Below are 26,968 nucleotides of genomic sequence, written 5' to 3'. Positions count from 1 at the left end.
CGGTGCATCCTTTCCCATGGAGGGGGGGCGGGGGGGGATTGTCCTTTGTCCTTTCTTCTGGGCGATCTTATCGGTATCGATATCATGTTTGCCGTGACAGAATGTGCCTCGTATGCCGGTTTCTAGTTTCCCCCATTGCTCACACAAAGAAGGGCGCGAAGCGTTTTGCTGCATTCTCTTCACCTCGGTTCGGTTCGGTTCGATCGATGAAGGGACAGAGTAGGGCTTAAGGCGCTTTCAGTGTTGAGCGTCGTACGCGAGGTGCAAATTTATAGTATATTTATTTGTAATTATTTGCTCCTCTACATTGGGTACCTTACCTCACTGCGATTACTACCTTTCTCGTGTCTTTCCTTTTCTGCCTGTTGCCCCCACTGTATACGTTAATTAGACCACACATTAGTTTTGGTGTTGAAGAGTGGGGCATTTGTAATGATGGATATCATACGATGGTGCAACGCAGCTGTTATTGTGGACGTTCGTTTTTTTTTTTTTTTTCGTTATGCATTTCGTCCCATGTTGCGTCCCTCATCAATCTATCAGCCTGTGTGCGGATCGTGGGGGTTGCGTCTTGGCAGATTGCGCGGCACATTCGCCGCGGATTGTACAGTAGCTGTCGTCCAATCGATAGCCGTACGTATACCACCGCCGCGCACTGTACGGTGCGCGCAACGATTCGGCTATTTTAATTGGATTTCAATGCAGACACTGCAGAAGTGACGGCGGTGTGAAATTCGGTACCGGTGCTGGAAGGTGGACGCACATTGGATGTGGTCGTGCTCCTTCGCGTCCGCCATTGGTAGTGGGGATTCGCGCTGAGCCGTGTTGGATTTGCAATGGCAAGGATTACACACCCGTAATAGGTGCCGGGCAGTGGCGTTGAGATACAAAACGTCTCACGTAGTTATACTGTGCGGTTAATTTGTACGTAGCGCTCCCGTTTGGAGTGTCATGAAATAGGCTGACCCTTTACACTTTACCAAGGAAACCTTGCGCTGTGCCTGTGAAGGTTATCGGGTTAAAAATTTTGCCTTCCATTCTAGACCTGAAGAACTCTTCTACTTCCGCTTTGACTCTACAACCTCGAAAGGTTTCAAGCTCTGGGCTGCCGTGTGAAGATGTGCCCCTCTAATGCTACCGGATCGACCGGCCACGGCCACCGGAAGAATAAGGTTGCTAAGGCAATCGTGCTTTGAGGTGTCGTCGTAATCCTAATCACATGATATGTGTATCGGAAAATCTCATCCATGGTATCCATAAAGTCTAGTAAGCCGTAATAAGGCTGGAATGACCAGAAAGGTCGTTAAGCCTGAAAGAAGATATATCGAACAATGTTCCTTTTATCTCACAATCACACCATTCACCAAATTAAAATCTTGTTGAATATGTTCAATTCCTCCTGGCCAGGGAGAGTTCAGGGTTAAACTCTCTCCAAACACCAAACGGGGTGGGTGCGTTGATAGGTGTTGCAGAACAGTTGGCAAGCTTGTCGAACATTGCTTGCTGATGCGTCTCCACGGCCACGATTTGTTGCTGTTGTTCGATCGGTTCGTTTTCTAATGTTTGGTTGTTAATTTGAGGTTTTCGTCGTTGCTTCATGTTAATCGTTTTACACCGATCGTGCATAGCTACGCAACGATCGCTTCTCTCCGTCTCTCTTTATGCGAATCGCCTTCCCTCTGCTGTGTTTGTGTGTGTGGTTAAGGATTTGCTGCGGTGTTGTATCGTTAATGCGTAGGGTTATTAGGGTTTATGTTTCGTCCCCATCAACGCATTCCCACCACACCGAACTGACCCTATCCTATCCCCGATCGAGGTAGCTAATTTTCCACGGAGTTTTCCGACAACATTAACGGTTTCTTTCCTCACACTGTTCCATCACCATCGCCAGGATCGCACATTGCACAATCGGATCGCTGCAGTGATTTAGCAAGGCACAGGCAGGCAAGAAGGCTTCAGTTTGCCCAGCTCCACACCACGGCGCAGTTGTTTTGCGTTGGTACCTCCTCAGATGGTTGGTTTTAATGCGTTACAATGCATGGATGGATCGAGTGCAATTTTGTGGATTTACGACGATCGTGCTGTGTGAGAAGTTGTACACAACAACCTCCAATTGCATGGGTTTCGCGTTTTTCGAGTATCAGTTGCCGAAGCACCAATGAACGAAACATGGGGAGAAGGAGCAATGAAATCATTTTCCCCGGCGCACTTTTGTACAAGCGTATCATATCAAAGATGGTCAAGGATTAGCGATCCTTGACGTTTGGTCCTTGGTCATTGGAATTGGATTTCACTTTCCGGTGGCATCCGATACCGATGCGTACGTGGTGAGCAGTGTGCGGGTCGTGCAGTAATTTACGAACGATAAGCAATTGGAGCAAAGTGTTGAGATTAGGCAAGCGATACGCGAAATTTTAAACGTACCAATGAACTCGTGTACTTGTTCTCATCTGTCTGGTCTCTGACTTTTCCAAGTCACATACAGAAATCTTTGAAACCACCAATTTCCTGGTCAATATACCGGTCTTGTCTGGCGGATTGCTCAATACCGCGTAACCCAGATGTTTCGCGGATTGTAGTTATTGATCCAGATTAAGCATTATAAAGCTTTGGTTGTGAACAAGTCTCTCTTAGTTCTTGTGCATCAGTGAAAATAGAAATGATGAGTAGATGATAATGGTTCTGTCTTATCTGTTTGTTCAATAACATGAACGCGTTTTCTTGCATTTCATTTTTGACTCTGTTGATGCAATGCCAAAGCAGTAGGTAGATTTTTGTGAATTACACACATGGCTGTACAACTATTTATTGGCTAATAAATAAACCTACACCATCTTTGGCTTTTTGTTTACCCAGCTCAGGGTACCCGAACCACTCAAAGCACAAACAATCGTGTTTTACAGCCCACATCCATTCTGGTGCTCAGACAGAAATGTTCCGAACAGAGCCGAGCTGCTGCAGACGCAAGATTTAAGCTTACCAGTGCATCTTGCAATTGCACGCCCAGACACGCCGCTGATGACTCAGTCTGCTCTAGGTTCCGGTATTGCGCTACCGAGGAGACTGACAACAACAACAAAAACGACGCATCTGAGTGGATCGCGTACAGATAGGCCGGTGAACCTACGCACTCGTGAGCTACATGAGTAACTGAGCGAGCAATGAGTGCCGAACTGTTTCTCGCTCCATTGCTGCGACGATCGTTCCGCTCTGTTGCCTCCATAGCACTTGAGTTAGTGATGGTCGTGGCTGCAGATACATACGAACATATTTTGTGCTATACCAATAAGAATTGGTGTAGTGTGCCATTCTGATGAGAATGTTGCCAAAAAAAAAAAAATTAGACAATAAAATAAGACCATCACTTATTCTTTTTCCTTGGCACTTCAACCTCGAGAGGTCTCGGCCTGCCATTTCTGGCTTTCTGTGTCTTGATTTTAGCCATAGCAAAATAGTCAGCCTTGAGTACGGGGAGGCGGTCTGGATGGGATTTGGACCCCGGTCCTGCCGTGTGTAGACCGACGCTGCTGTCGCTTCTGCCAAAGGACCGTCCACTTATTTTATGACTTTTAAAATTCTAACCAAGTTTTCGCTGTTGAATTCTTTTAGAAGCAGCGAACATGCGTTGATAGCTGGTTGGTGTGCTGTTTGCACATTTAAGGTTCTACACATTCATCAGATTGTTTGTAGAATCTATTTTTCCAAAACATTATAACGTAATTTTATGTGTTTAGTTACAAAAGACTCGTACTCATCTCTAGGTTCGGTTTCTGGACCGCTCACCTGTATCGAGAGTGAGTGCGAGAGAGTGTCTGAAGATATTTTGCGCGTGGCCCATTCGAACAGAGAGTTGAGTGCCGTTGGGTGGGTTGATGTCGCGAGCTACGTTCGCGGTGGTTGCGTTTGCTGGCAGGCACATGGCGCTCAGAAGCTCGCCAACCGTCAGTTGAGTAATACGCGTCTACGTGAGGTACGTGCGCGCGCGCTCGTGTGTGTGTGTGTGTGTGTGTGTGTGTGAGTGCGTCCGCTTCTTCCATTGGCATTTCTTTGGCAGCTACGGTTTCCTTCTAAGAGATGTAAAAAAACGTCCGCCCCGCCTGGTCGGAAAAAGGGTCTGTGTTGTGTGTCTTTAGCACACGTCTGAAAAATTGTTCCGCGTATCATTTGTGCGTAAGACGTGTGCCCTTTGCTCTGTGCTAACTGGTGGTAATGTGTGTGGTTTTAAGCGGCCCTTTTTCCTGTGTTGGTGCCTTGTAAAAGTGTTCACGATCGCTGCATAGCGAGCCGAAAGCTTGAGGATCGTGTTGATCTCTTTACGATACCAGTGCTTCCCGTGGCCCCGTGTCATGTGTCGCTTAGCTATTGGGAGTTATCCGATTTCGGGAATGCTACCAAGTGACAGTTCGAAGTGCATTAGGACGAAGAATTCAGCGAAAGATAGAGGGGGGAAGCTTAACAGTAGAGACCTGTCAAGACCCACATCACCTGGTCGATCACGATCCTTCCGGATCTCCATAAAAGGAAAAGCCAAGCCAATAATCGCGTACATAGCATTTTTCGCTAGCCAATTATAATTATTATCCGGATTTTATTGTTTGAAAGTTTCGAATGATCGAACATTCTCTTTTTCCTTTTCAATTTTGTTCCCCCCCCCCCCCCCCCCTTCCACACGCTTCCCTTGCATTTTCCTACCTACGAAGGCCATGGTTCGCAACGTTTTCCCGTTCAGTTTTCCGTTAGCAGCATTACCGTCATGCTGTTGCTGATATCTTCACAGCAGCACAGTTTTATGTATACGTTTCTTTCATAAACATTCATATTCCGATGTCGGCTCCAAGGTTTTTTTTTTTTGTTGGAGGGGCCTCTCAGAGTCTCTCAGGTCCTAACACAACTCTTTAAATGATTATAACAATTGTACAGTTCGAAACATAACAAATAGAGAGACAGTGTTTGTGAGTGTGTATGTTTTGTCAAAATCGCTTATTGTTTTAAACATGGAGACACTTGTTGTGTGGGCCGAACATTCTATGCTCTATACGCCTTGCTTCTAATCAATCAGAGCCTCCGCCTTCACCATTCTGTGCAGCAATGCACAACACCAAATTAAACAAAACGAAACGAAGAACGAACATAAAATTGCACGAACTACTTCCGTTTTTGTTGTTTGTGTGTGTGTGTCTCCTTCATTACCTTCCTTTCTTGCTACTTGCCGGTTGATATCCCACTCGAACAGGGGGGAGCCCAGTACAGTTCCCTCAGCATACTCTCCCCCAACATTTGCAGCTTGCACCGTGCTTAACTGACTCGTGTCCGTTCCGGCTCGATCGGTTTTAGAGCTTCTTCTTCTGCAAGGGAGTGTGGCATGTTGTCTCCTTCCGCTTTTCAGCACTTAAATTTCCATCCCATTACTCGCGCTTCCCGTTGCGATGTGTGGGCGTGTGTGTCTGCGTGTATGTGTGACTTATGCAACCCACCTCCTCCCCCCGACCCTCCACTTCCCTCATCCACACTTCCTGATGCCTTGTTTGTTCTCGCTGGCTTAATCAACGATAAGTTCTTCAGCAATGTGTTCTTGGTTTTGTGTATCTGTCTGCGTTTGTGGTAAAATGTTTTGCTAAATTGTTGCAAAAATTGGCTAAGTAACGGCTTGGACAACTGACGAACGAGTGAACGAACAATTCGTAAGGAATATGGCGCATAAAATGGTGGTAATGTGCTTTATAGATTTAGACAAATGAGAAGAAAGTGTAAAAAAGATAATACGTCAATCAACCGGCAGCAGCGAGAAAAAAAGCTGCGGTGTGCAGCCCTTTATTCTACGATCAAACCGATCAACAATCAACCAAAAATTTAAATTGATCAATGGAGGCTTTCACGTGCGCGACGTTTGTGTTTGTTTAGTTTATGTTATCTGTTATATGTTCCACCAAGAAACCATTCGTTCCCTATACGCTTTAGTCTTACCCATAGATTACGGCTAAAAACAGAAGTGTTTATGATTATTTGTTTGTCACGTAAATGTGGTCTGGATGGGATTTGAACCCCTGTCCTGCCGTGAAGACCGGCACTGTTGTCGCCTCGGCCACCGGACTGCGGAGATATACAGGCTGATCATAAACTCATCATTGGTTTGAGGCTCTCCTACGTAGAAGCTTATCCGTAGTATCGACTTAGCGACTCAAGATCTCGGCGAACGTTAAATTGATGGGTTGCACCACTAGCAAGGCTAAATGATCTCAAGCTTGAAGTCGTCTTCACCTGTCTTAGGTCAAAAGTTTTCTCAGAGCCATCCTGTAAAAGTTTGAAGTAATTAGTTCTCTCAAAACTCCTGTCGCGACGGGTGCAGTTGGAACTATAAAGAATCTAGGCATCGCTGCTATATACATTGTAGAATATATCTAGTCCCAGTGGTCAGTGGTGGAAAGAATTTTTAGACTGTCCACATGGATAGAAGAGGCGTTATAAGCCCTAGATACTCCATCGCAACTCGATCAAACTAGGCCGATGTTGCCGATGTTCGCCAGAGAGTCCTGGATATTGGATTGGCAGATGATGGCGATAGACTGCAAGTGCCTTATAAAACAAGCTAGCTAGAGCAAATTAGAGATTTGTTGACCCGTAATTGTTTGTTGTTTTTTCCTTCTAATATTACTAAATTCCGTGCGCAAGTCGCTAGTTTAGGAATAGTTCCCGCGGGAGTTTTTTTTGCTTCCTGTTTTCTGCTTCTCCAAAATACACGATACGAAGGAGTAGGGAAAGGTAAAGGAAAATAGCTAAGCTAAGCAAGCCTATTGATGCCAAACTTTGGATGGAGCCGTTAAACTTTTCTTCAACCTTAATTTCTCACCTCACCATCCATTTTTTCGCGCGTAGACGACTACTGCCACACCGAATTAGGTTTTGTGGAGAAGCAGAGAAAGATGTGGAATTTTTGGTGCAAGTTAATTCGTTTGCAAAAAAGAAAAATGGTGGAAATCCCTCCCCGACGCAATACCATCCATTGGGTCGGGAGAATTATTCCGAAAGTAAGCCATTTTCCAAAGGTTAATGGGTTGAAGACGACCCGCTCGCCTGTGCCGGGTCTTAATAACAAGGCCGTGCCGAGTTAATAATAAAGGGTAGTGCAATAGAAGTAACAATGATCATAACGATAAAAGTCAAAACCCCGCTGTAAAGGAAAGATCGGACGAATGATTAAATTTTCCTGTGAAGCCAAGGGTGCGGGAAAGAAATTTGAGGAGGTTGGATCCGGGAAGCTGGACGTCCAAGGAAGTGGAAACGGGAAGGGAAGGGTGAATCAGAGGATATCATTCCACCATCCACCATTTAAGGAATTTTCCTTACAATTAACGTATGGTTCGCTGAAGGTTTTGGATAGTTAAAAATTACATTTTCTCCTTCTTTCTCTCGCCGTGTAACTGCTTCCTGTGTAGTGCTTAAAATTTTCACACTAGCGTGTAGTTTGGGAAATCCGCCCTAACGATTGGATTAATATCGGCGGTGGTGCAAAGACACCCGCGTGCGCGAACGATATGACGCAGAACGATCGTGCGCAGGACGTGGCGCCGCACCGTAAGCAAACGCGACAGCATCCTTCCAGCGTTGGGCATCTTCCGTGCACGTGGTGCTGTGTTTAGTGTGTGTGTGTACGTGCACGAAGCCAAGAAGAAGAGTTTTATTGTTTGGAGAGTAGAAAAGAATAGCAAAGTGTCTTCGGTGGAGTTGCTGTTCAGTGGAAATAAACATAGTGGTAACGTGTCCAGATACTTCACTACCCCATCAATACACCACAAGATATCGTGCGATCCCGGCAGGATTCGTAGGGTTTCGTCTGCTTCGAGTCGGGTTCATTATTGGAGCGTTTCGTGAAGCTGCTTCGCCCTCCCGCGGTGGATGGGGCGAGAGGCAGAATACGCAACAGAGAAAAGGTAAATGTCATAACATCGATCCTGGTCACGGAACCCGGAATATAGTCACATAATTATTGCTATGCTATGTATGATACGGTACAGTGGCCTGTTTGCCGATATGATTCGAAAAAGTCAAAGACCAGATGGAGTAGGTTAAGGCTCTGAGTATCTGACTGATAGGCAGAAACAGAGCATTTCTACGACTGCGCACATCGAGTAGTTTTTTTTTCAATTCGTACCATATCTGTTTGTTCTTCGTTTTTCACACTTTGCCTTACAACAGTTTTCCAACTCTTATATCCTCTCTTCTTGCTCGTTCCTACACCAATCTTTCGTCACCCTCAGCAATATCCGTTCCGATGGAATGATAAACTACCGAACGGAAAAGCGATTCATCTGGCTCGGCGAAGGTGTGCTTTCACAGCGTTCTAAACATCAACAGCACGTACCCTTTAAGAATCCTACTGCAGGAAAGGTGTTAAATTTCACACCGTCCGGCTACACCCGGTCGTGCTCTCGTCTGTGGCTGTGCTGACGGCTTCATTAGCGCGTACGGGCGCGCTGCTTCTGAAGGCAGAAAATTCTACGCCCTTTTCGGCTTTCGATATGGCGCCGCAGGCCTCAGAGATCAATGCAGCCAAGAGGTGCCAGAATTAGATTCGACTGCATCGCGTGTTTTGGAGAATGTTTGGAAAAATGAAGCTGTTATGTTTCCCGATCGCAGCTTCCGCACACGGTACCGGCAGGCCAGCAATGAGTTGGCCGGGTTCAGCTGAGGTCAGTTGCGATCGGGCAACGGAGCATCCGGATCGTACTGCCGGCAATTCCGGATGCGGCCGAGTCGATTATTATTACCATTACTGGTAGCGGGATATTGTGAGAGCCCGGCACATCCGACGAATTTTGCGTGCCAGACGAGTTTAGAACGAACCAATGTGGTGCAAATGAGCTCAAGCGTGAGAGGGAGAGACAGGGAGTGAAATAAGGTTACAGCAAGCTGGCAAGATAATTCCCACTATTTATCGGATGAAGTATAAACACAAAAAGTACACTCACACACAGCTGGTAATCGCGCTTATAAAAGCGCAAAAAAATAATAATGTACCATTACGAGTCTGAGTACCCGTTTCAAACAGAGGATTGTTGAGGTATCGACAAATCCCTCCGTATTGAACTGTGGGGGGGCATTTTGATTGATTTCCTGTTTTTTTTTTCGTTTGGTGAAAATGTAACGGAAAATAGGCGATTTGCTGGGTGAAGTTTTTTCGGCAGCTGACTCAATTGTCCTAATAACGAAATTCGATAGAGTAGAAACTTGTTCCTTATGTTTTAGTGTTCATGTAACGATTTATCCAGGTTATCTGTTGGCAGATACACTCAGGCTAGTAAAGTAGCTCACCTCACTGTGGTAACATAGTTTGTAGTATAGTTTATTGCTGGCAGAATGGAAGGCGGTTATTGCAGAGTTTATGCTTACGTTATTAAGACTTTATCAGGGATCTCTAGCTTGCCCACCAAGTGCCGGGTCTACGTCACTCGTCAGTTTCGTATTAAGAGCCTGAAATCGAGGATCTAATATAAAGAGCCTCGCCGAAAATATTCGCAGACTTGATATCGATACCAGAGCAACCCTCGCTATGATTCCTGGTCTGCTCCTATACACCTAACGGTTGACTTAGATATCTTCCTTCAGCTTGATTAATTGGTGTCGATGGTTATTATTGATCCTACGAGGTAGATACTTTCCAACGTCCATATGATCGTCTCGTATTATCCGCCGTATAAAATAATGGAGTATCTTCGATTAAGAGTAATGAGTTTGGAAGATCACCATCATCTGGGTGACTTGATGCCAAGCTACAGCTCAGAGTTATGTCCAGAATGTTATGTCCTTTGCGTCTGAACGTAAGCAAACACGGTAACGGAAATTTTTCCTTCGATGTAAACCTTCAACAAACCCTTCGCCTTAACGGTGGGGCATTCGGTTCCAACCGCAGACAGTGTTGTTGCGAGAGGATGTTAAGGTCGGATTCGGTTGATGCGCTTTGGTGGCCATTGGCGCGATACCGCTTGATAAGGGTAGATTCGGCACTCGGGAGATGGCGTTGTGTTTCCTTTGTACCGCCCCCCCCTCGCAACCCCTTCCGGTCCTTCCCCAGCAGTAACGCCTACCTGGTAAACCCCAACAGGGGGTTGTTCCAGTTCATCAACCAACCGTAACAGGCCGCATAGAAAACGCATTCCATCATTGTGGTGCGTGCGTTTGTGTCTGTACACGAGTAAATGTGTGCCTGCGTAAATGTGTGCCTGAAGGGTGTTTTAAAAAGACGAATTTTGGATAATGATTCATAATTTTAAAGATGATGATGTTTCTTTTTTTAGTGTAGGTAATTTTTTTTCTTTTTTTGTACAACAAACATCACACTAACCACATCTTGTGAAGGTTTTACTGCCATCTCTTTTGTGGAATTCAATCCAACCACCCTCTTCCCCCCTCCCCTTCGTTTACCTCCTTCCCTCTGTTACGTTCTTTAACTCATGATCATGGTACACGAACCGAAGCGAACGTTTTCAAACGTCCTTGTGGTGCTGTAGGCTTTCGGAAAAACTAAAGCGACGCGCATCGTCTGCCTGCCTCGTGCCAAGACGTACAAAGACGTCCTCCAACAATTCCTGCACAAAGCAACAACAACAGCAATCATATGGTTGAAGGTTAGCCCAACAACGCAGGATGCAGCTAAAATTTAAATTTTCTGTCAAATTAAGTTCGCTCGTTATATTTCTGTTGACGACTTACACAAAGTTTGACGCGTCGTTCGATCGTCCATCTTCGTGTTTTTGATCTCCCTTAAAAAATCCACGATATGGTTGCATAGTGCCACAACGGAGCTTGCTCTACTTCACTATCCATTTGTTAAATAGAGCAATGTCTCACTCCTAAGATATTGAAATAATCTATTACATGAATCAAAATATCTCTAAGGTGGTTAGGATAGCAATTCGCTCGAGCACTGGTATGGGTCGTTACGAGTGTTACAAGGGTTACAGCTACAAATACTAAGGACTGATCGCTCTACATGATGAGCTCAATGATTACATTGAGTTTGGTTGTCTTCGTGATAGGTTGGAAAAACCGAACGTTCCCCCTCTCTCTCTCTCTCTCACTCTTCCTCCGCTGTCCTTGGGAGCAGAATTTCTTCACGCCCTGTTCAGAAAGAGGGGGTCGACTGACCGAAAAGTGCGCGCAGAGTCCAAGGTTTTCTTCCTTTTTTTTTCCTTTGGCTACCGTTTCGACGTGTGTCACAACATTCGCCGATGTATGGCGTGTGCTTTAATCGATTATAACGCATCGCCCATCACACGGTAGCCTCCAACAGTCCGCACAGACGGTTGTAAGGGATGTGGGTGGTACGCCGTTAATTATTACTTAAAAATCTACCTTCAAGCTATTGGCTGCACGTTTGCACCCCCCGCCATTCCAAGCATGCAACTCTGTGACTGTGTGTGCGCATCATGACGGGTCAGGATATGTGAGCGACGAGACCTCTATGAAGCTTTTCGCCTTTTTTTGGACTGCAATTCGCGTTGGTTGTTGAAGTTTAAAGTGTTAGTTTTGTCTTCTTTTACCCATCGCCTTGTGTTTTTTTTTACGAAACCAACACGAAGGAATGGCATGAAATGAATGTGTGGTGGGTAAGACACATACACACACTTTAGCAATGGACACCATCCGTTCGGTTTCGTTGCCATATGTTGGTACGGCGACAATTGGAACGCGCGTTTTGTCGAGCACACTCGCGTTTGTTTTTTTGTCGTTCGTCGTATGGATTTAACATACGTATTTGATTAGTAAAAGAAACGGTGTTTTAGTGTTCAAGTGTGTCAATTTGTGTATCGTGTTTTGCGTGAGTGTCCAAGTACGTCCTTCCGGGTCAATATCAATCCCGAGCAATTCTCGAGGTCTTCCGATCAACCGTGTACAGAGTTAGATGCAGAGGTGGTTGTGTTACGTTACTGCGGTGGTGTTGTTTCCAGTGGTTGTTCGCGTCTCACTATTATCGGAACTCTGTTGCACGGGTGCAGTGTGAGGAAAACCCAATCCAGTTTCGGGTTATCCCGGTTTGCGCGGTTTAAACGTACAAACGGTCCCGATGTGGTGCCCACGAGCCGTGCGAGTGGTGGCGGTTGGGCATCGCAGGCTAGTGGCGGCGACAGGAGGAAGATCGGCGGCAGGTGGAAGAGTTGCGCGACATCTGACCCATCGGCCCTTTCGTGGTGGGCGGCAGTACTTTCGCTGTGCGGCCCGGTAGCCGCTCAACAATCTTGCGCCGTAACGGTGGCCCAACTGTTGGCCGACGGCGGCAACTTCGACCATACACGGTGCCAATGGTGCTCGTGCCCGCGTTCTTCGTGGCAGTGCAATGTTTCGCCTCCAACATTGGCACACTGCTGAGACACATTGTACGTATCTTCGGGCACGGGTTTTCAGCATAGATTTATGTTATTGGTTTGGACTGGTGACATATTTAGGTTTTCTTTTTGCCAGAAGTTTCGGGATTACTATCCAGCGGTATCTGATATATGCTGGAAGTTCTTGCGGAGTAATTCAATCGGACAAGGGAGAGCTACCAGATGTCGCAAAGAAACAATCCACCTGTTTCGAACGCTCTATTCCCATTGTTTTAATTTCGTCCTGTTGAGTGTTAGTCTCAATGTCTAAATGTGTTTGTCCTTGCAAATGTGATGCACGCCACATTTACGTTTGATACTACGGTGGGTTCAAGGATATCTTCGCCAAGATGGAGAGACTCCCTCTCAGATGGCATCCCGTCGGTGAGCATTCTTATAGAGACTTCACAGTATATAAAGAGAAGGCAGTAGGTTCATCCTTGTAAGTTGTATACTTGAATTTGCAACTTAATGTTGAACATGCAGTCCTTTTTTTTCGGTCCCACATAGCATCAGCACACTGATCGTGATGTTTTCCCAGCGGTGGTGGACAAGTTTGTTACTGTTTTTTCAACGCTTCGTTCTATTATTAACAGTTCCGTCACAGTAGGTCGTGCTTTTGCTCAACGCTGATAGCAAATAGCTGCGAATTAAAACGGGAGCAAAAAAGGAGTAACTCCCCACTCGCTGGGGACCTCGGGCCGATGAGGGTGATGAATTAGACTGAGACAAAAAAAAAAAAACAGAGGCGTACCATAAAATGGGGTCGCCACAGAAAATTACTGACGACAAATACCGTCTCGCAAAACCATCAGGCTGCAACATGCGGTTTTTTTTTAATGGTGTGGTGGCTTTATGGGCTTTTTTTGTCTGCTGCTGCTGCTGCTACTGTCGATCAAATGAAACCGAATGTTTCATCATCGGAATCTGTGGATTGCTCTCTTACTCTCTTGTCGATAGAGCATTTGAGTTAGGGCGAGGTGGAGAAGACACAAAGGAAGGAGCGGGAGGGAAAAGGAAACTGTCCCCTTATCTGCTGAGCACATTATTATTAAAAAGCGAAATAAAAAAAAGGCAATTAAAAACGCGGCCGAACACACTGCTCGGTGCCTGTCTGTGGCTTAATAGGGCGTCTAATCGAAACGTTCCACGGCACGGTACGATAAGCGATGCGATAGATGTGGTGAATGTGCGTGTGGTTGGAGCGGAAGTGCAGTCGATTGAAAACAGACGCATTTAACGCTTGTGTGTCGCAACCTGATACGCAGGTCGGTGTGTCGGATCGGGTCAGTTTTGCCAGTGTTGTATATAATTTTTCTTTAAATTTCGGTTTCTGTCTCTGGCCGTGCCCGTGCGCGTTTCAGTCGCCCGTGCACATAATTCGTGCTCACTACCATCCACCCACATCTCCCAGTATCCCCCCCCCCCCACACACAAACACGTCTTGATGTTAAGCTTTAAATCGTGCCATTCGTTCGGTGCCTATCTCAACCAGCTATCGCTCACACCGGGGTTTTTGTGGCGACTGGCCGAGTTTGGCATCCCATGGGAGGGGGAAAGTAGCGGTGACTTCTTTGTGAGCAGTCGCTGCTGCTTAGCTTCCTGCCCTTACCAAGAGCGCTTCCAAAAATGATAAGCGAGAAGGTGGCACATATAAAATTGTTTGGTGTTTGGTTTGATTCCTTTTGTTACGCTACAGCTACGTACGTCCATTCGCTTATCGAGCAGTGGGGGGAAGTAAATTCAATAAACGTACAAAATATGTGGCACGACAAAGCTACGCTTACTTTGTGCAATGGGAGGAGTTGGAGTAGCTTAAAGTGTTCCCTTTTTTATCAAATTCTTTCTACTTGTATGGGTGAAGGAATGGAAGCGTGGGGGAGGGAAAGGGAAGCGAATGGTGAGGGAATGGCAGCAACAGCAGCACACTCCCAATCGGAATCGCAATCGCGACGTTCGCGTCACGTTTCGCGTTTGCAGCATTTAAATCGCATCAAAACAGGGTTCGTCGCTTACCGTCCCATAGTGTGGCGTTGAAGTCTTTTGTTCGGCAGTAGTAGCGGCAGCTTATTGTACTGCTTGTATCAGTTGCTGTACTGACAAAAAGGGAGGGTAAGAGGAGTAGCTGGAGGATGGTGGAAAAAGGAAGAAGAAAAATGAAACACACACACACGTATAGACGGAAAATCAAACGTGGAAAGGAAATACATTGATAGCGATGGTGCCACTACTACTGCACATCCGCACCATCACCGATTGGCGTACACTATGGGCACGTAGCCTTTATTGTTCTCGGTGGTGCTGCTTCTTCCTCTCCTACCTTCCTCGTTTTTTTTTTTGGTGGCCAAAGCCCCTACTCCCCCCCTCCTTTCCGTCCCCGTCCTTCCGATTTCCCGGCTAGCCTCGTTTTGCGGAACTAATTAAAATCTCATTTCCAATCCCCGAAGGCGCTTTGAAGGCGCTACGTTTCGTTGCTGCCGTCCTGCCTCTCATGTTGTTAGGTCTGATTTATCTGAACGGTTCTGCATATGCTTCTCGCTCTGTGTGTGTGTGTGTTTAAATTCAACTACCATCCGGTAACGTACGCCGTGCGGCTTGCTATTTTGTTCATTCGTTCGGTGCTTTGCAAACGGTCGCAGCCGCTATGCATGCAATCGCGACGCGAACGAATAGCAAATGGTCTGCCGGCCATCGTTGATTGCGCACCAGCACGCTGAATGGATGGTATCTGCGGTACCATTCCCTCGCTTCCCTGGCTGCTCTTGCTACCCCTCAACCATCTAGCGATCGGTTCAATGTAGGCGATTTGAACCGCGTGTGCAGTTTGCGTGTGCGTTGTAGTTGTGCTTTGTATTTCGCCCCTTTTTTTTCTTCTGTTTCTCTCGTTCGCATTACATGAAACCATCATGTGCACCTCGGTGCGTCTTGGTGTGTGTGTGTGTTGCGTACGGTTGTGTTTAGGACGGGTTCAACCTTCGACGGTGTTACACCGGTTTTGGTTTGGCCGCCGAGAACCGTGACGCGGGTTTTGCGATCGTGTCCCATCGCTCTGTGCCGCTCACAGACCCGGCAAGGTTTTGCACGATCACTTTTTTAATTGATCGATTTGGGCGTGTTCTCAAGGTGTGCGTGTTTCTTAGGTACGGGGGAGAGCCTAGACGAAAAGAAGAAACCACTAGCAGCTTTTGACGACGCTGCCAGCAGCTCAAATGTAACTTGTTTTGCGATTCGCTCTAAGCAAATAATTTTAAAATATTGCGCTTGAAACTGTCAAAGACCCTTTATTGGGTTAGGTTTTTTGGTTCTTGTTGTTGAAGTTATGTAAAGGGCCAATGCTATTGGTGGCTAATAATGGTGCAGAATGACTCCTGAATATTACATGTCCAGCTCTGGGTGACATATTAAGATTCATCCGGCCGTCATCAAAATGGTCTTCCTAATGCCTAGCCTTTGTTCTGAGCTATGAGTCAAACTGTCCAAATGATCTGGATTGTGCATATTCTACACTGGATGTGAAACTGCAATACCCTTCAGTTGGCCGAAGAGTTCCCGGAACATAGAATCCTACAAACTTTAGCCTCGAAAGTCTTGATCTGCTCCAAGATTTAGAGTAGGTCCTCTAGCGTTCGAGTAGAGTTTGATACGCCGTACGATTATCCCAACAGGTTCTACACCCCAAGGAGCTTTCCCGAGGATTAACACTTATGCTTTTTGCTGATGATGATGGGTTTTGGCGGTTTAGTCTTGGGGGAATAGTCAGAACTTAGAGAGATCTAGTCAAGTGAGGATCAACAAATAATAAGTACAGGTTCCAGAAGAGTCCAGGGACAAAGTGATTTGTAGCATCTGGCCCAACTTTCACTTGTACCCGGGAGAACTGATCACTTTATCTTCCACACACATAGGTTCAGATGCTAATAAGTGATGATGAACGAGTACGGTTCGTCTTTCTGAAACTCCTCTGACCGAGTTTCATCTTGGCCACCGATCAGTGTCCTCCCTTCTTTTGCACTACAAATCCTCCCCAGTTAAGCTTCCTTTCACCTGACGCTTCGGTCTCGTTGGTTGTAGCATGCGTTTGATTAATGTCTTTACCATTCCTTCCCATTTTTCTTCTTGTGACGTCGCGATCCGCTAATGAGCCTGCAGCCAAGTGCCAGCCACCGCGGCAAAGTTGGTAGGGTTATTGCTAAACCTCTCACACTCTCGCTCTCTCTCTCTCTCTACTTCCGTGGTATCTCGTATCATCTCCAAAACTGGCGCAACCATATGAGCAATTAATCGCGAACTGATTCGCGATGCACATTATGAGTGTTGGTGCAGTCGACCAACTTTTTCTCCTGATACCGGTAAGCTATCCTAGCCTTCCGGTTTGTATCGGCCGACGACGGCCCCTGTCTTTCCGTTTTGTTTCACACTTTCTCCCGCGGTACTCGTATCGAACCCGGACGACACTATAGCAGCGAGCAGGTTTTTGATTTGATGCGCTTTTGCTTTTCTCCTTAGTGTGTCACTAAAGCAGAGCGGGCGCCGGAACGGATTGTGCGGCCTCCTTCTTTGCTACGCAACATCATCAACCTGATCATCTTTATTATCAGTGCCGGGTCGCGCATCCCTATATCAGAGCCAGCGCTAACCGGTTGCCCGGGTGCTTCGTGTCGGACCGGTTACGGAGTGTCTCGTTAGGTGCCGGTTCCACGTTGCCATTCCTGTTTCTACTGCTTCCTTTCATAGGCACGCATTCGTTGGTGCGTTTGTCCTGCTTGCATCTCCCGCTTGGTAGTTACTTGTAGCCATTTTCTTTAATGGAAGATGGAAATTTAAATGACATGGGAAAGGACTAGCCGAGAGTGAGAGTGATAGATGAGATGTAAGCAGCAAGGAATGATTTTGATGATACGAGGAAAAGGGAAATTGGCAAGGAAATGGAGCTCCATATTGTGTCAAGTTCGCCCAGATCCAGTTCTTTACCTTTTGGGAAGGCCACTTACCTTGTCCTATTTTATATGTATAACGAGTTGAGTACTCTCATTTTAGGAATAGTAGTCTGAATCGTTGCATCGGTTGCGGAGTTGACAAATCGATTCAATTCTGTGTAGCACCGGGGAGAAGTTCAAAACAGATGTCAGGTGCCTTTGGTAGACATTTTCTCCCACTGATATGTCCTATCCCGGACATAAAAGGCGAATGAAGTTCTACGACTCCAAGTCTCTGAAACTTTTTTGCAGCATGCACCCATTCAGCACAGTCCATCGAAAGGGAGCTTAAGTGAAGCGCGTTGTGACCCTGCGCGTGGCGGCTCACCTTTTAAAGAAACCTTGGCAGACTTCCTTTCCTCAACATTTGGCCCTCAAAGTAAAACAGCACTAAAAAATAAGAAAACGAAGAGCCTCGGACACACGCAAACCTCCACGCATTTAAATCTACACGCGCCGCACCAAACCGAAGAACCGATTGTCGCCGAACGGTTTTTAACGCTATGTCTTATAACTTAACGTTTTCGTCGGCTCGTTGATTGTCTGTCTGCCTTTTGCTTATTCTTTTGCTGCTATATGCTATTGGTGTGCAACGGTTGGTGGAATGGAAAAAAATGCGAACCGAGTAGCGTTTCGAAAAAATAATCAACAAAGAACCAGCTTGAGAAGCATAAACAGCGGGATGATTCACGTTCGCTGCTTGATCATGATTATGGCTTTGGTGATGGAGATCCTTTACGGTGGCAAACGCATTAGTGTAATGGGTTGGTGATTAGGTTAGGTTTATGATGATTCGAGCTAAAAAAAACTGAAGTTTCAGGCCGAAATTGGCAATCATATGAGCAATCAACATAGAGGGTAAAACCCAAACCAGCCAAACTCACCTGGCTGCGATTGACAACAGGTACAGGGACATCTGGTCCTTAGTAAGGATCTTTTGCTTGTAAGTTCGGCAAGAGATCGTCAGGTTATATTTGGCTTCTTTGACACTCCAACCTTAGGGAAGCTGCTTTTATTTTATTGTGTTTTATTCACTTTTTGTATAACTTTCACGTTTTTGTTTTTGTTTGTGGTTTTGTTCCGTTTCTGTTGCTTTTGTCTATTGTTTTCTCTACACTTTTTGTATTATCATGTTAGTGTTTCTTCACTTTTACGTTTTTTGTTAGTGCGGAAATGTTTTTGTTCTCCTCTTGTCTGCTTCTCATTTTGTGTGTACGTGAGCATATTTCTTTCAGCCTCCGAGCGCCATTTCGGCTTACTTTCATTTGGTTAGCTTCGAAGCTGTATACACTGTACCCTTATTGAAGAAGCTCTAGCTGTTGTTTTTTTTTTGCTCTGTCTCTCTGTCTTTTATGTCGTGTAATTATTTTTCCGCTCTTTAACCTCCAGCGCGACAGTACGCTTTCTTGTGCCGCTAGGTATGAACACAAAAAACCAAGAGGCAAAGGGCTGTAGCAAAAGAGAACGTACCGTGGGTCTTCCCTGTGTCAGCTGTTGCGATGCGCTTCTTCAGTGCAGCTCACAGCTACAGAAGGGTATGAGCTCAAAGCTAGGGATTCCCAAAAGGGGACGGAACAGATTGCGGAAAACGGGGGAGAAAGAGCAGTGAGAGTGACGCGTGGTGTGAACATGGGACCCGTATTACTGTTGATCTTGATGTGTCTTCGCCAGCGTGCGCGAGGTTAGTATGTTAATTATTCACCACCGTGCGCGACCTTTACAGCAGCGAAAAGGTTAGCAAGCAACCGCAGTACCAAGTACCAAGCTTCTGCTCCGGTTTGTTTTGCTTGGTAAGAGACTCCTGGTAAGCGAGTTCCGGGGCCGTGTACTGGCTGAGTGGGACTTTGCGCCGGCACGCTGAGCGTTGGTGGATCATAATGTGAAAGTGTTGCGATGACTTTCGCGTTCGCAATGTGATAAGTCATCTGCACCTGGTACGATGGTGTGTGCGGGTGTTGGTGGTGGTGTGCTATCGCGTGCGCTATCGGTGTGCTCTTTTATCGCTAAGCGCGGAAGCAATATGATACCCTTTGCACTTCGTGCTACAGTTTCATGATTCAGCAGAAATGCGAGGTGTTGTAGGGTATATGAAACGCAGCGTCAATGGCTATTGTTATACAACTGTCAAACGCGTACAGTGTGCGCCTGTGTATGCACGATAAGTCTCGATGAAGACTAGCTGGAGCTGTGACGTGTGTGACTACAGCAAAGGTTTGTTTGTGTAGTCATACGATAGACTACTTGATGTAATTTTTATGACTTAAAAAAAGCTAGCTACTAAGAAGTTGAAATATAAAGGGACCATCTGTCACTGATAGCTGTAAGTCTTGGAAAAAAATAGCACAGTTGCAGCTATCTTACAGCTTGAAGGACAATCGAGAAGGCCGTAGAGCTCTCGATTGTGCAATGAGGTAGCAGACTTCGACCAAACTCCGATAGTCTCTTCATGTCATGAGAATGGTACCGAACGATCTAGGCCGTAAAGTCTCTTCCGTCGTAAACAAAAGATGATTTGATTGAATAATGTGTACACATTACTCAGACGCTGATTTTAATGGTGTATATCCTTTTTCGCAAATCTTCGGTCGTCGTCATCGTTTGCGTCAAACGGACCGCGTAATCCGTCGGCCTGGTTGGCTGTCACTGTGGACATAACATTATTTTCATCCACTTTTCGGTCCACGTAATGAGTGTTCGTTTTCCACCCATTTTCACCAACACACACATAAGCCCACTAAACGTGTACGTGGTTAAAATGAACAATAACATCGTTTTGTGACAATAGCAAAAGCGAAGATCGCGGGTAGGAGAGCAATCGCAATCGTCAAACTAATAGCCATAACCGGAAGCCGTCCATCGGTGCGCCACCGTCAACCAACAGCCGGCAGTGTCTCGAAGACGCAACGCTCGCGTCATCGTTCGACGCCGCTGGTAATGTTAATTGCATCCGACGCCCCAATACAACAAAGATTGTTCTGGGCGGCCGTTCCGCGTTGCGCAATCGAAATATCGTGCGGCGGCTAATGTTGGCGGCGCGGTTTCGAGCGTTGAGACCGACGCGAGAAGAGTGGCAACGTGCCCCCCAGCAGCGATATGATGACGCCTGTGGGGATGCACGCGAACCTACGGTGGTGCGGTGATCGTTACGTGATAAGACGCGATTTGGAGGTTGTTGGTTTTGCGATTTCTTCTGGTCCAAGGAGAGTTTCACGTAATGATGGTTTCATTTCCTTTCCCGCCTGATGCGTCGCTCGGTTTCGTATCGTACCGTGATGCGAAGGCTTATGGGGCGATGATCTCGTGATCTGCCCCATAAGCCCCACGGCTGCAAGATACAGATTACAGTGGTCAAATTAATCGTTTACCGTAACATAAGCGAGCATGATGCATGTAAATAATTAGCTCACCTCAACACTTATGCTTATGCTTGGTTAGCCTTGTACACATGTTGCAAGCCCGCTCGCTGGTGAAGACATGAGAATGAGAGTGAAAAAGATAGTCGTGGCATTAAAACAACACACACACACACAAATTTGATGTGTTCACATAAGCTTTGGGCCACTTTATGTTACGCGCCCGCGAGCATTAATGTCGCTGTGTGGCATGATGATGTATCCGCATGTCATCCAACCCCATGAACGCACCGAACGAGCGCATGGTTTTTGATTTCGCAAAAGTTTCCGCCAATTTTTCACTTTCCATTTCGTCACCGGTTTGTCAATTGTTGACGACGACGAGCGGGGACGGCTTACTTTAGTAACGCAGTGCAGTTAAAAAAAGGTGGCCCAATGGTCGGCCTAGAGTTACATGTAAGTTTTGATCGTGCTGCTTTCTTTACAAGAGCATTAAGGGTTTTACTCTGTACGGTTGTATCTGTAATTTATTTTATGTAAGTATCCCCCTTTTTCGCCAACAAAAAATGGAAAATTGTTTGCAAGAAATCTCAACTTAGACATAGGTCTTGGAAGCGTTCGAGAAGAAGAGGCTCAGAAGGATTTTTGAAGTCTCTACAAGGACAAATTCTACGAATGAGTGTCGCCAGGCTCCTCAGGTGGCCTGCACTTGTCATGAGAACAGCAACGGACGATGTACTTAGAATCTTTGGCACATCATCGAGCAAGGATTTAACACATTCAATGGAGATGCCTAAAAAGCATGTCCTGCTCTTGTTTGCCTCATGTCACCAGCCTAACCTTTTCTTCTGATGTCGCTTGCCGATATTTTAAAGATAATTCACGACGATGGTGATGATTACGTTTCTAAAATCCGAGCCATTATTGTAACCTCTGGCAAGAGTGATTATATGATTGGAGTTGCTTGCTCGCTGGAATCGATTGTGCATTAAATCGTGCTTCAGACACACAAACTTAACGCATTTCTTCATCTTGCCTCCGCTATGTTAACGATCTGTGACGTCATGTACAGTTTTCTTTTGATAGTTTTAAAACAATTTAATGTTTGCCACACACACACACACACACACGGGCTCCTGCATTCGATCGTGTGATATGAGACTTACGATGGGCCTTTCGATCGGGAAAGAAAAAGAAAAGCGTACCGAAAACCAAGCGAAAGAGCCTTTTTTTTTGGCTGGTGGGTACGAAAATCGAAAATAAATCACGAAAACTATGCAGAGAAAACGAAAAATAAATTTGGCTTATGATTACGGTTGAGCTCTCATTCGCTTCAGCACCGTTGTCTAATTTCCTTACGCATTATTTGTGCACTACGTTTATGTGTTCTTGTGAGTGTGTGTGTGTGTTTGGGGTGGTATTTGGGATAGGAGGAGAGTATATTTGTTGGCCGACTGCTATGACGAAAGTAGTGGCGGCATTCGCGTTGCAGCAACCTCGCCCGGGCCCGTGGATCTCACCCGGAAATCGAAAGAAATACCACCCAAAATCGGTTCGATTTCAAATTCTTCAAAAATCCATTTCCCGCTGCAGAGGAGGATTAATGGTGGGAGGGAGAGAGGAAAAGGCGAGGGTTGCTTTCTCCTCCCTCTCTACAAGAGCCAGCGGGGGTTTGTTTTTACTCAAATAATTTCATAATTATTAATGTATTTGTTTTGGCTTGGTTTTATAATTGCCCAAGTAACGAAACATTCGAATCTCATGCGCTAAAGTGTAGATGGAAAATTAATCACTTTTGTGTGTGTGTGTGTGTGTGTGAGTTTGGGTTGTAAATAGTGGTATGCTATTGATTTTTCTCTTCCATCTCGCCTCGCCAACCCGGACCTGGTGGAATGTGCTTCTCCCGTTCTTTTTCGTCATGGTCGCGTGACGATGAGGAATGCGAAAAATGGTTTACCATCGATTAATTAATCAACTTATGGATGGTCCTTCGCAGCGGGGGAGGGGTAGTAGGGAGGGAGAATTGGAGGGGTCATACTACTCCACCTCCACCAATCGGTGCATCCGGTTTGGGGACATTGTTACGAGGGAGGTTACCACACCTTTGCATCGGACATTCCTTTCCAATTTTCCCGTGAAAGAGCGAGAGGGTACACACCGTGGCATGCCTCAAGAATTGAAGATAGTGGGTGTGCGTATTTGGTGCGTAAAACCGGAAACGGATCGCGTTTGAATCGATGCCGATCGATGGCTAATTGGAAAGTGGTAGCTAAGTTGGATGTTGATGTGAACTGTTGCTACCGGACGGTCCACGTTTTGTTGGATTTTTTCGACGAGTTCAATAAAATAGTTACCTGATCACCTGTTCTCGCATAACAGTGTTCCAAGTTTGGTTGTGGACTGTTGGACGTGTACGTACCTATAAATTCTGCGAGATGAATTGCGAATGATGGACAATATTTCTTAGTCTAACGAATCATCCAACAGCGTGTCCACAGTGTTTTGCAGGCTCTTGAACAAGAGACTCCAATTCTAAAGCAATTGAACGGCTTAGGATCAAATTTGCTAATGGAAGAAAACAGAACTGGACAAATCTAGCCATCAATCGCTTAGAATCGCTCCTTTTTCCAGTGTCTTTGTGGTAGTAGCTAAACTATGTATCCTGCTTCGAGCCTAAGCGTCTTTAAGTTTATCACAATTGCTGCATATGACAGGCTGTTTGAGGATATGTAATTGACAAGTTCCTCAAGATATTGATTTGTTCAAGCATGTAAGCATGCATGACTGTTGCAGTATCTTAATGTACCGATATTATTCTCAAAGGCCTTCGTACTATATGGGGCATCGTTTTTAAAGTTGCATCCATCGCTTTATTGCCTTTCACATTATCCGTTGTAAGCAACAACCTGCCCTTCTACAGTCTGAAAGGGATGGCAGATGTATCTGTGACCTATTTATCGATTTGTAGTCACCGTGCTTTCACTCCCGTTTAGGTTCGTAACTTCAGCTTGGTTTGATTTTACTTACTGTTATTCGACTTTCTGGAGGCTAATTTCGGTGGAGTCGCTTTGCCCTACCTTCTTCTGTTCTTCTTCTGATTCCCACCATGCTTGGTATGTTCTGAACTTTGGCTGCAAAATATCAAAGGGTCAAGAACAAATCGCGGTCTGTTGTAGGAGTGCTTCTTCCAGAACAACCACGGCAGAATAGCTTTCCCGGAAGCGCTCTCAACCTTTTCGTCCTTTCCTGTGCCCCATTCGGTTCCTGTTTGTCCTGTGTTTTGTGGATTAATATTGCATATGCACGCGACCTGGGAAGGGCTCCAACGCCCGTTACGGATTGAACGAACCTCAAGAAATCAATGGAGGAACAGTGAGCGTCATGAAGTCACGGTTGTGCACGTTTCTCAAAACGCACAACAAGTGCAATTTCTTGAAAGCCAACCTACAAACGCGGTGGCACTTTTCTCTGTCCTTCTTCGGGTCGGCGGGTGTTTCCGAACGAAAGAAAGCGAGTGACACAGGAAAGCGAAAAATCACATTTGGAAAATAAAAGGAAAGAGGAGATACAGTGAAGCAGGTTGTATTCGTTTCGGAAGTTGAAAAGCGTGAAGAAAAGTTTGGAGTCGAATAATAAAAAAAGCGGGTCAGTCACTGTATGCCACCACCTCGTTTTATGACGCGATGCCTCATCCCACCCTTCGCATGTCTTCTCCCTCTTCCCTGTTGGCCGCATCTCCACCAATGGAGGTTAGAGGTCGTGGTGGAAAGTTTCCGACGGTGAAATATTGGTCGTTGGGAGATTTTTTTTGTCGAAGTTTCTCGTCATATTACTGCGTGTGTCATTCGGGTTTTTTTTACTTGGACGAAATTGAAGAAGCGTTACAGGGTTTGGGCAGGCGTAGTTGAAGGTGAAGTGGTTGGGGGAAAGAGGGAAACAAGTGCATGCTCTAAAAATTTTCCCGCCCGGCCTCTGGGTTCGTTGGGCTATGTGCGTATGCATCGAGTGCAATAAAAAGTCGTTGATGAAAGTCGTGCAATTTGTTGGCTGTTGCTGTTTCAAGGTTAGGATGCTACTCGTTGGAGGAGTTGTGTCTTAAAATGTAAAGTTTAGTCGAGCACAATTGAAACAGAACGTGACATTTTGCCTTCAGTTTGGGAGATAAAACGAGGAGAAAATGACAAGCGACCGGATAGTGGCATTGTTGCTGCACCCGTTGTGCACTACTACTTTCCGAAGTAGAGTTTCTTGTTCGCTGTTTCCACTTGCTTTGGAAGGCACGTAATCAGGCCTGCTACTACGTTCAGGCGGACCATTGTCACGGACGATTCTAGTAGTCTTGTGTGACTTAGATAATTAGGAGATTCATTCGCCATCATTCATTTGAATAGCTAGTTCTATGAGTTGAATATTTCATTTCCTAGTACGAGTCCTGCGATTATCTATTCTACAATACAGAACACTATTTGAAATAAGTGAGAAAAAGTCAATGGTTCAGGGGATCTTAAAAATCTCTGCTAGGAACATACATATTTAATTAGGACAACGCCTAGGAGGCGCCAACATGTCCTCCAACATGCATGTATCATTCAATTCTTGTTATTTGGGTTAGATACCAAGCTGCTGCCGTTTATTTCGTAGACTTGGTAATTGTAGCGTCCAACAAGACTATTTAAACTTATCTCTTTGAGTCAAATACTATGTCTAAATCTCTCACTCTGTGTCAGAGATCGGTGTATTACTGACAACTCATATACTGACTATCAAGAATTAAATACGCTAAGGGGATTCAGTAGTTTAAGATAATGATTAGGGCGTTAAGTCGAGCAGACAGTTTTTAAAGCGTCCATCTGGATCGTTCAAGAATTTAGTGAGATATTCGGACAAGAGGACACATTGACAGTCGTTGAAAATAGGCTCGTAGGATCACTTCAGCAGCAATCGAATCGAAAGCGTGATTATCGTGCAAGGGATTAAGAGCGGGTATTTCAGGACAATGTATTATCAAAGTTTTTCTGATCATTTCTCCTCACACATCTTTACTCCTGATAACGACGGGGATTTCTTATACTGTTAACGGGGACTGCGATTAGTCCGGTCGTCGTTGATTGAGATCGACTCACAAGCGTGCGGTCGATTGAAGTCTTCCGCCCTTATTAGGTAGCTGGCTTCTTTCCTACTTTACTTTCCTAATTTAGTGCCAAAAAGAAAACGACTAGTTGCATGCACGCTGTGTTACATAAGAAGGATTGGAATGTATGCAGCAGAAAATTGATTGTTAAGATTTATTTATTAACGTCCCACCGGTTGTACTAAATTGTCCTTTTTTCAATCATGCCTTTCACTTCTTCTTTGCTGCATCTACCGCTTGTGGTACCTTTCCCCGTGGATCGATTAATCGATCATTAGCCTTGATCGATTCTGGAGCTACGTGGTGTGGTGCACAGCATGTTACAATCATTTCGATGCCTACCACATTTCCTTCAGCGCACTAGAAAGAAAAGCGGACTTTCTGGTCAACACGCTCCCAAACTCCCAACCCCCGGGGGGCCGGGGGGGGGGGGGGGGGAGGTACGAACTTTGGTCTTTTATCTCGGCAGTCAATTTCGGGTGATTATGATTTCATTTTCGTTAGACGTCATCGATCAGCAAGATTTTTCGTTTGTGAAGCCGCTCTGGAATGGCACAGAGGGCAAGAAAAGAGCTGCAGCAAAAACAACAACAACAGCATCAACAATCCTTCCCCGTTCATCTCACGCGTTCATTCCTTTCTAATCGCCGGTTTTTCTTTTTATTCGATTTCTCTTCCTGCAGGTGAGTGTACTGGATGTATTCGAGGTGCTGGAAGACGACCGCTCGCGGGTAAATACCGATCTAATCGAATTAATTTATGCCACAAACCGTTTGGCAATGCGCGAAGATAGGGAGAGCGCATGCTGAGGGAGTTTGGGAAGGGCAAAAAGAAAAACTTTTGGGTTTCGACGATGCATGGTGCTTCCGTTTCAGGGCTGCTTTAGTGTTGTCGGTACGAGGCAAAGGTACCGCTTGAGCGTTTGTTCCGTTTGTTGCCAAAAAAGAAACTGTCGGAAGCGACCGATATTTATGGCCGTGCGCCGCGTGTGCACTTTCACGTAAAAAAGGCGACGGGTGATAGGGAGCCGGTGAAATTATTTTACTCGTATATCAATATTTTACATTACACCAATGAGAAGACGCGAGATGAGTAGGGTCGTGGTTAGTACGAGTTTTTATAAAAATAACAGCAGGATTAGGACTTAAG

The 26,968-nt window shown here is 45.6% G+C and overlaps 1 protein-coding gene across 5 annotated transcripts in view; it reads left to right on the top strand.

Annotated features, from left to right (window-relative positions):
• LOC118502696 overlaps window positions 1–26,968 on the top strand; it is a 69,267-nt gene that overhangs the window by 2,579 nt on the left and 39,720 nt on the right. For 2 of the 5 annotated variants that reach the window (XM_036035238.1, XM_036035219.1), the window contains exon 2: window positions 26,503–26,550. The exons of 1 other annotated variant lie outside the window; for it this stretch is intronic. In XM_036035238.1, the coding sequence (XP_035891131.1) occupies window positions 26,503–26,550 (48 nt within the window). 2 more of the 5 variants (XM_036035254.1, XM_036035247.1) reach the window with 2 other exon arrangements.

Source organism: Anopheles stephensi, chromosome X (assembly GCF_013141755.1).
Source record: "Anopheles stephensi strain Indian chromosome X, UCI_ANSTEP_V1.0, whole genome shotgun sequence".
NCBI classification, from domain to species: Eukaryota; Metazoa; Arthropoda; class Insecta; order Diptera; family Culicidae; genus Anopheles; species Anopheles stephensi.
Note: the sequence above shows the minus strand (reverse complement) of the source record. Positions and strands in the feature narration are given on the sequence as shown.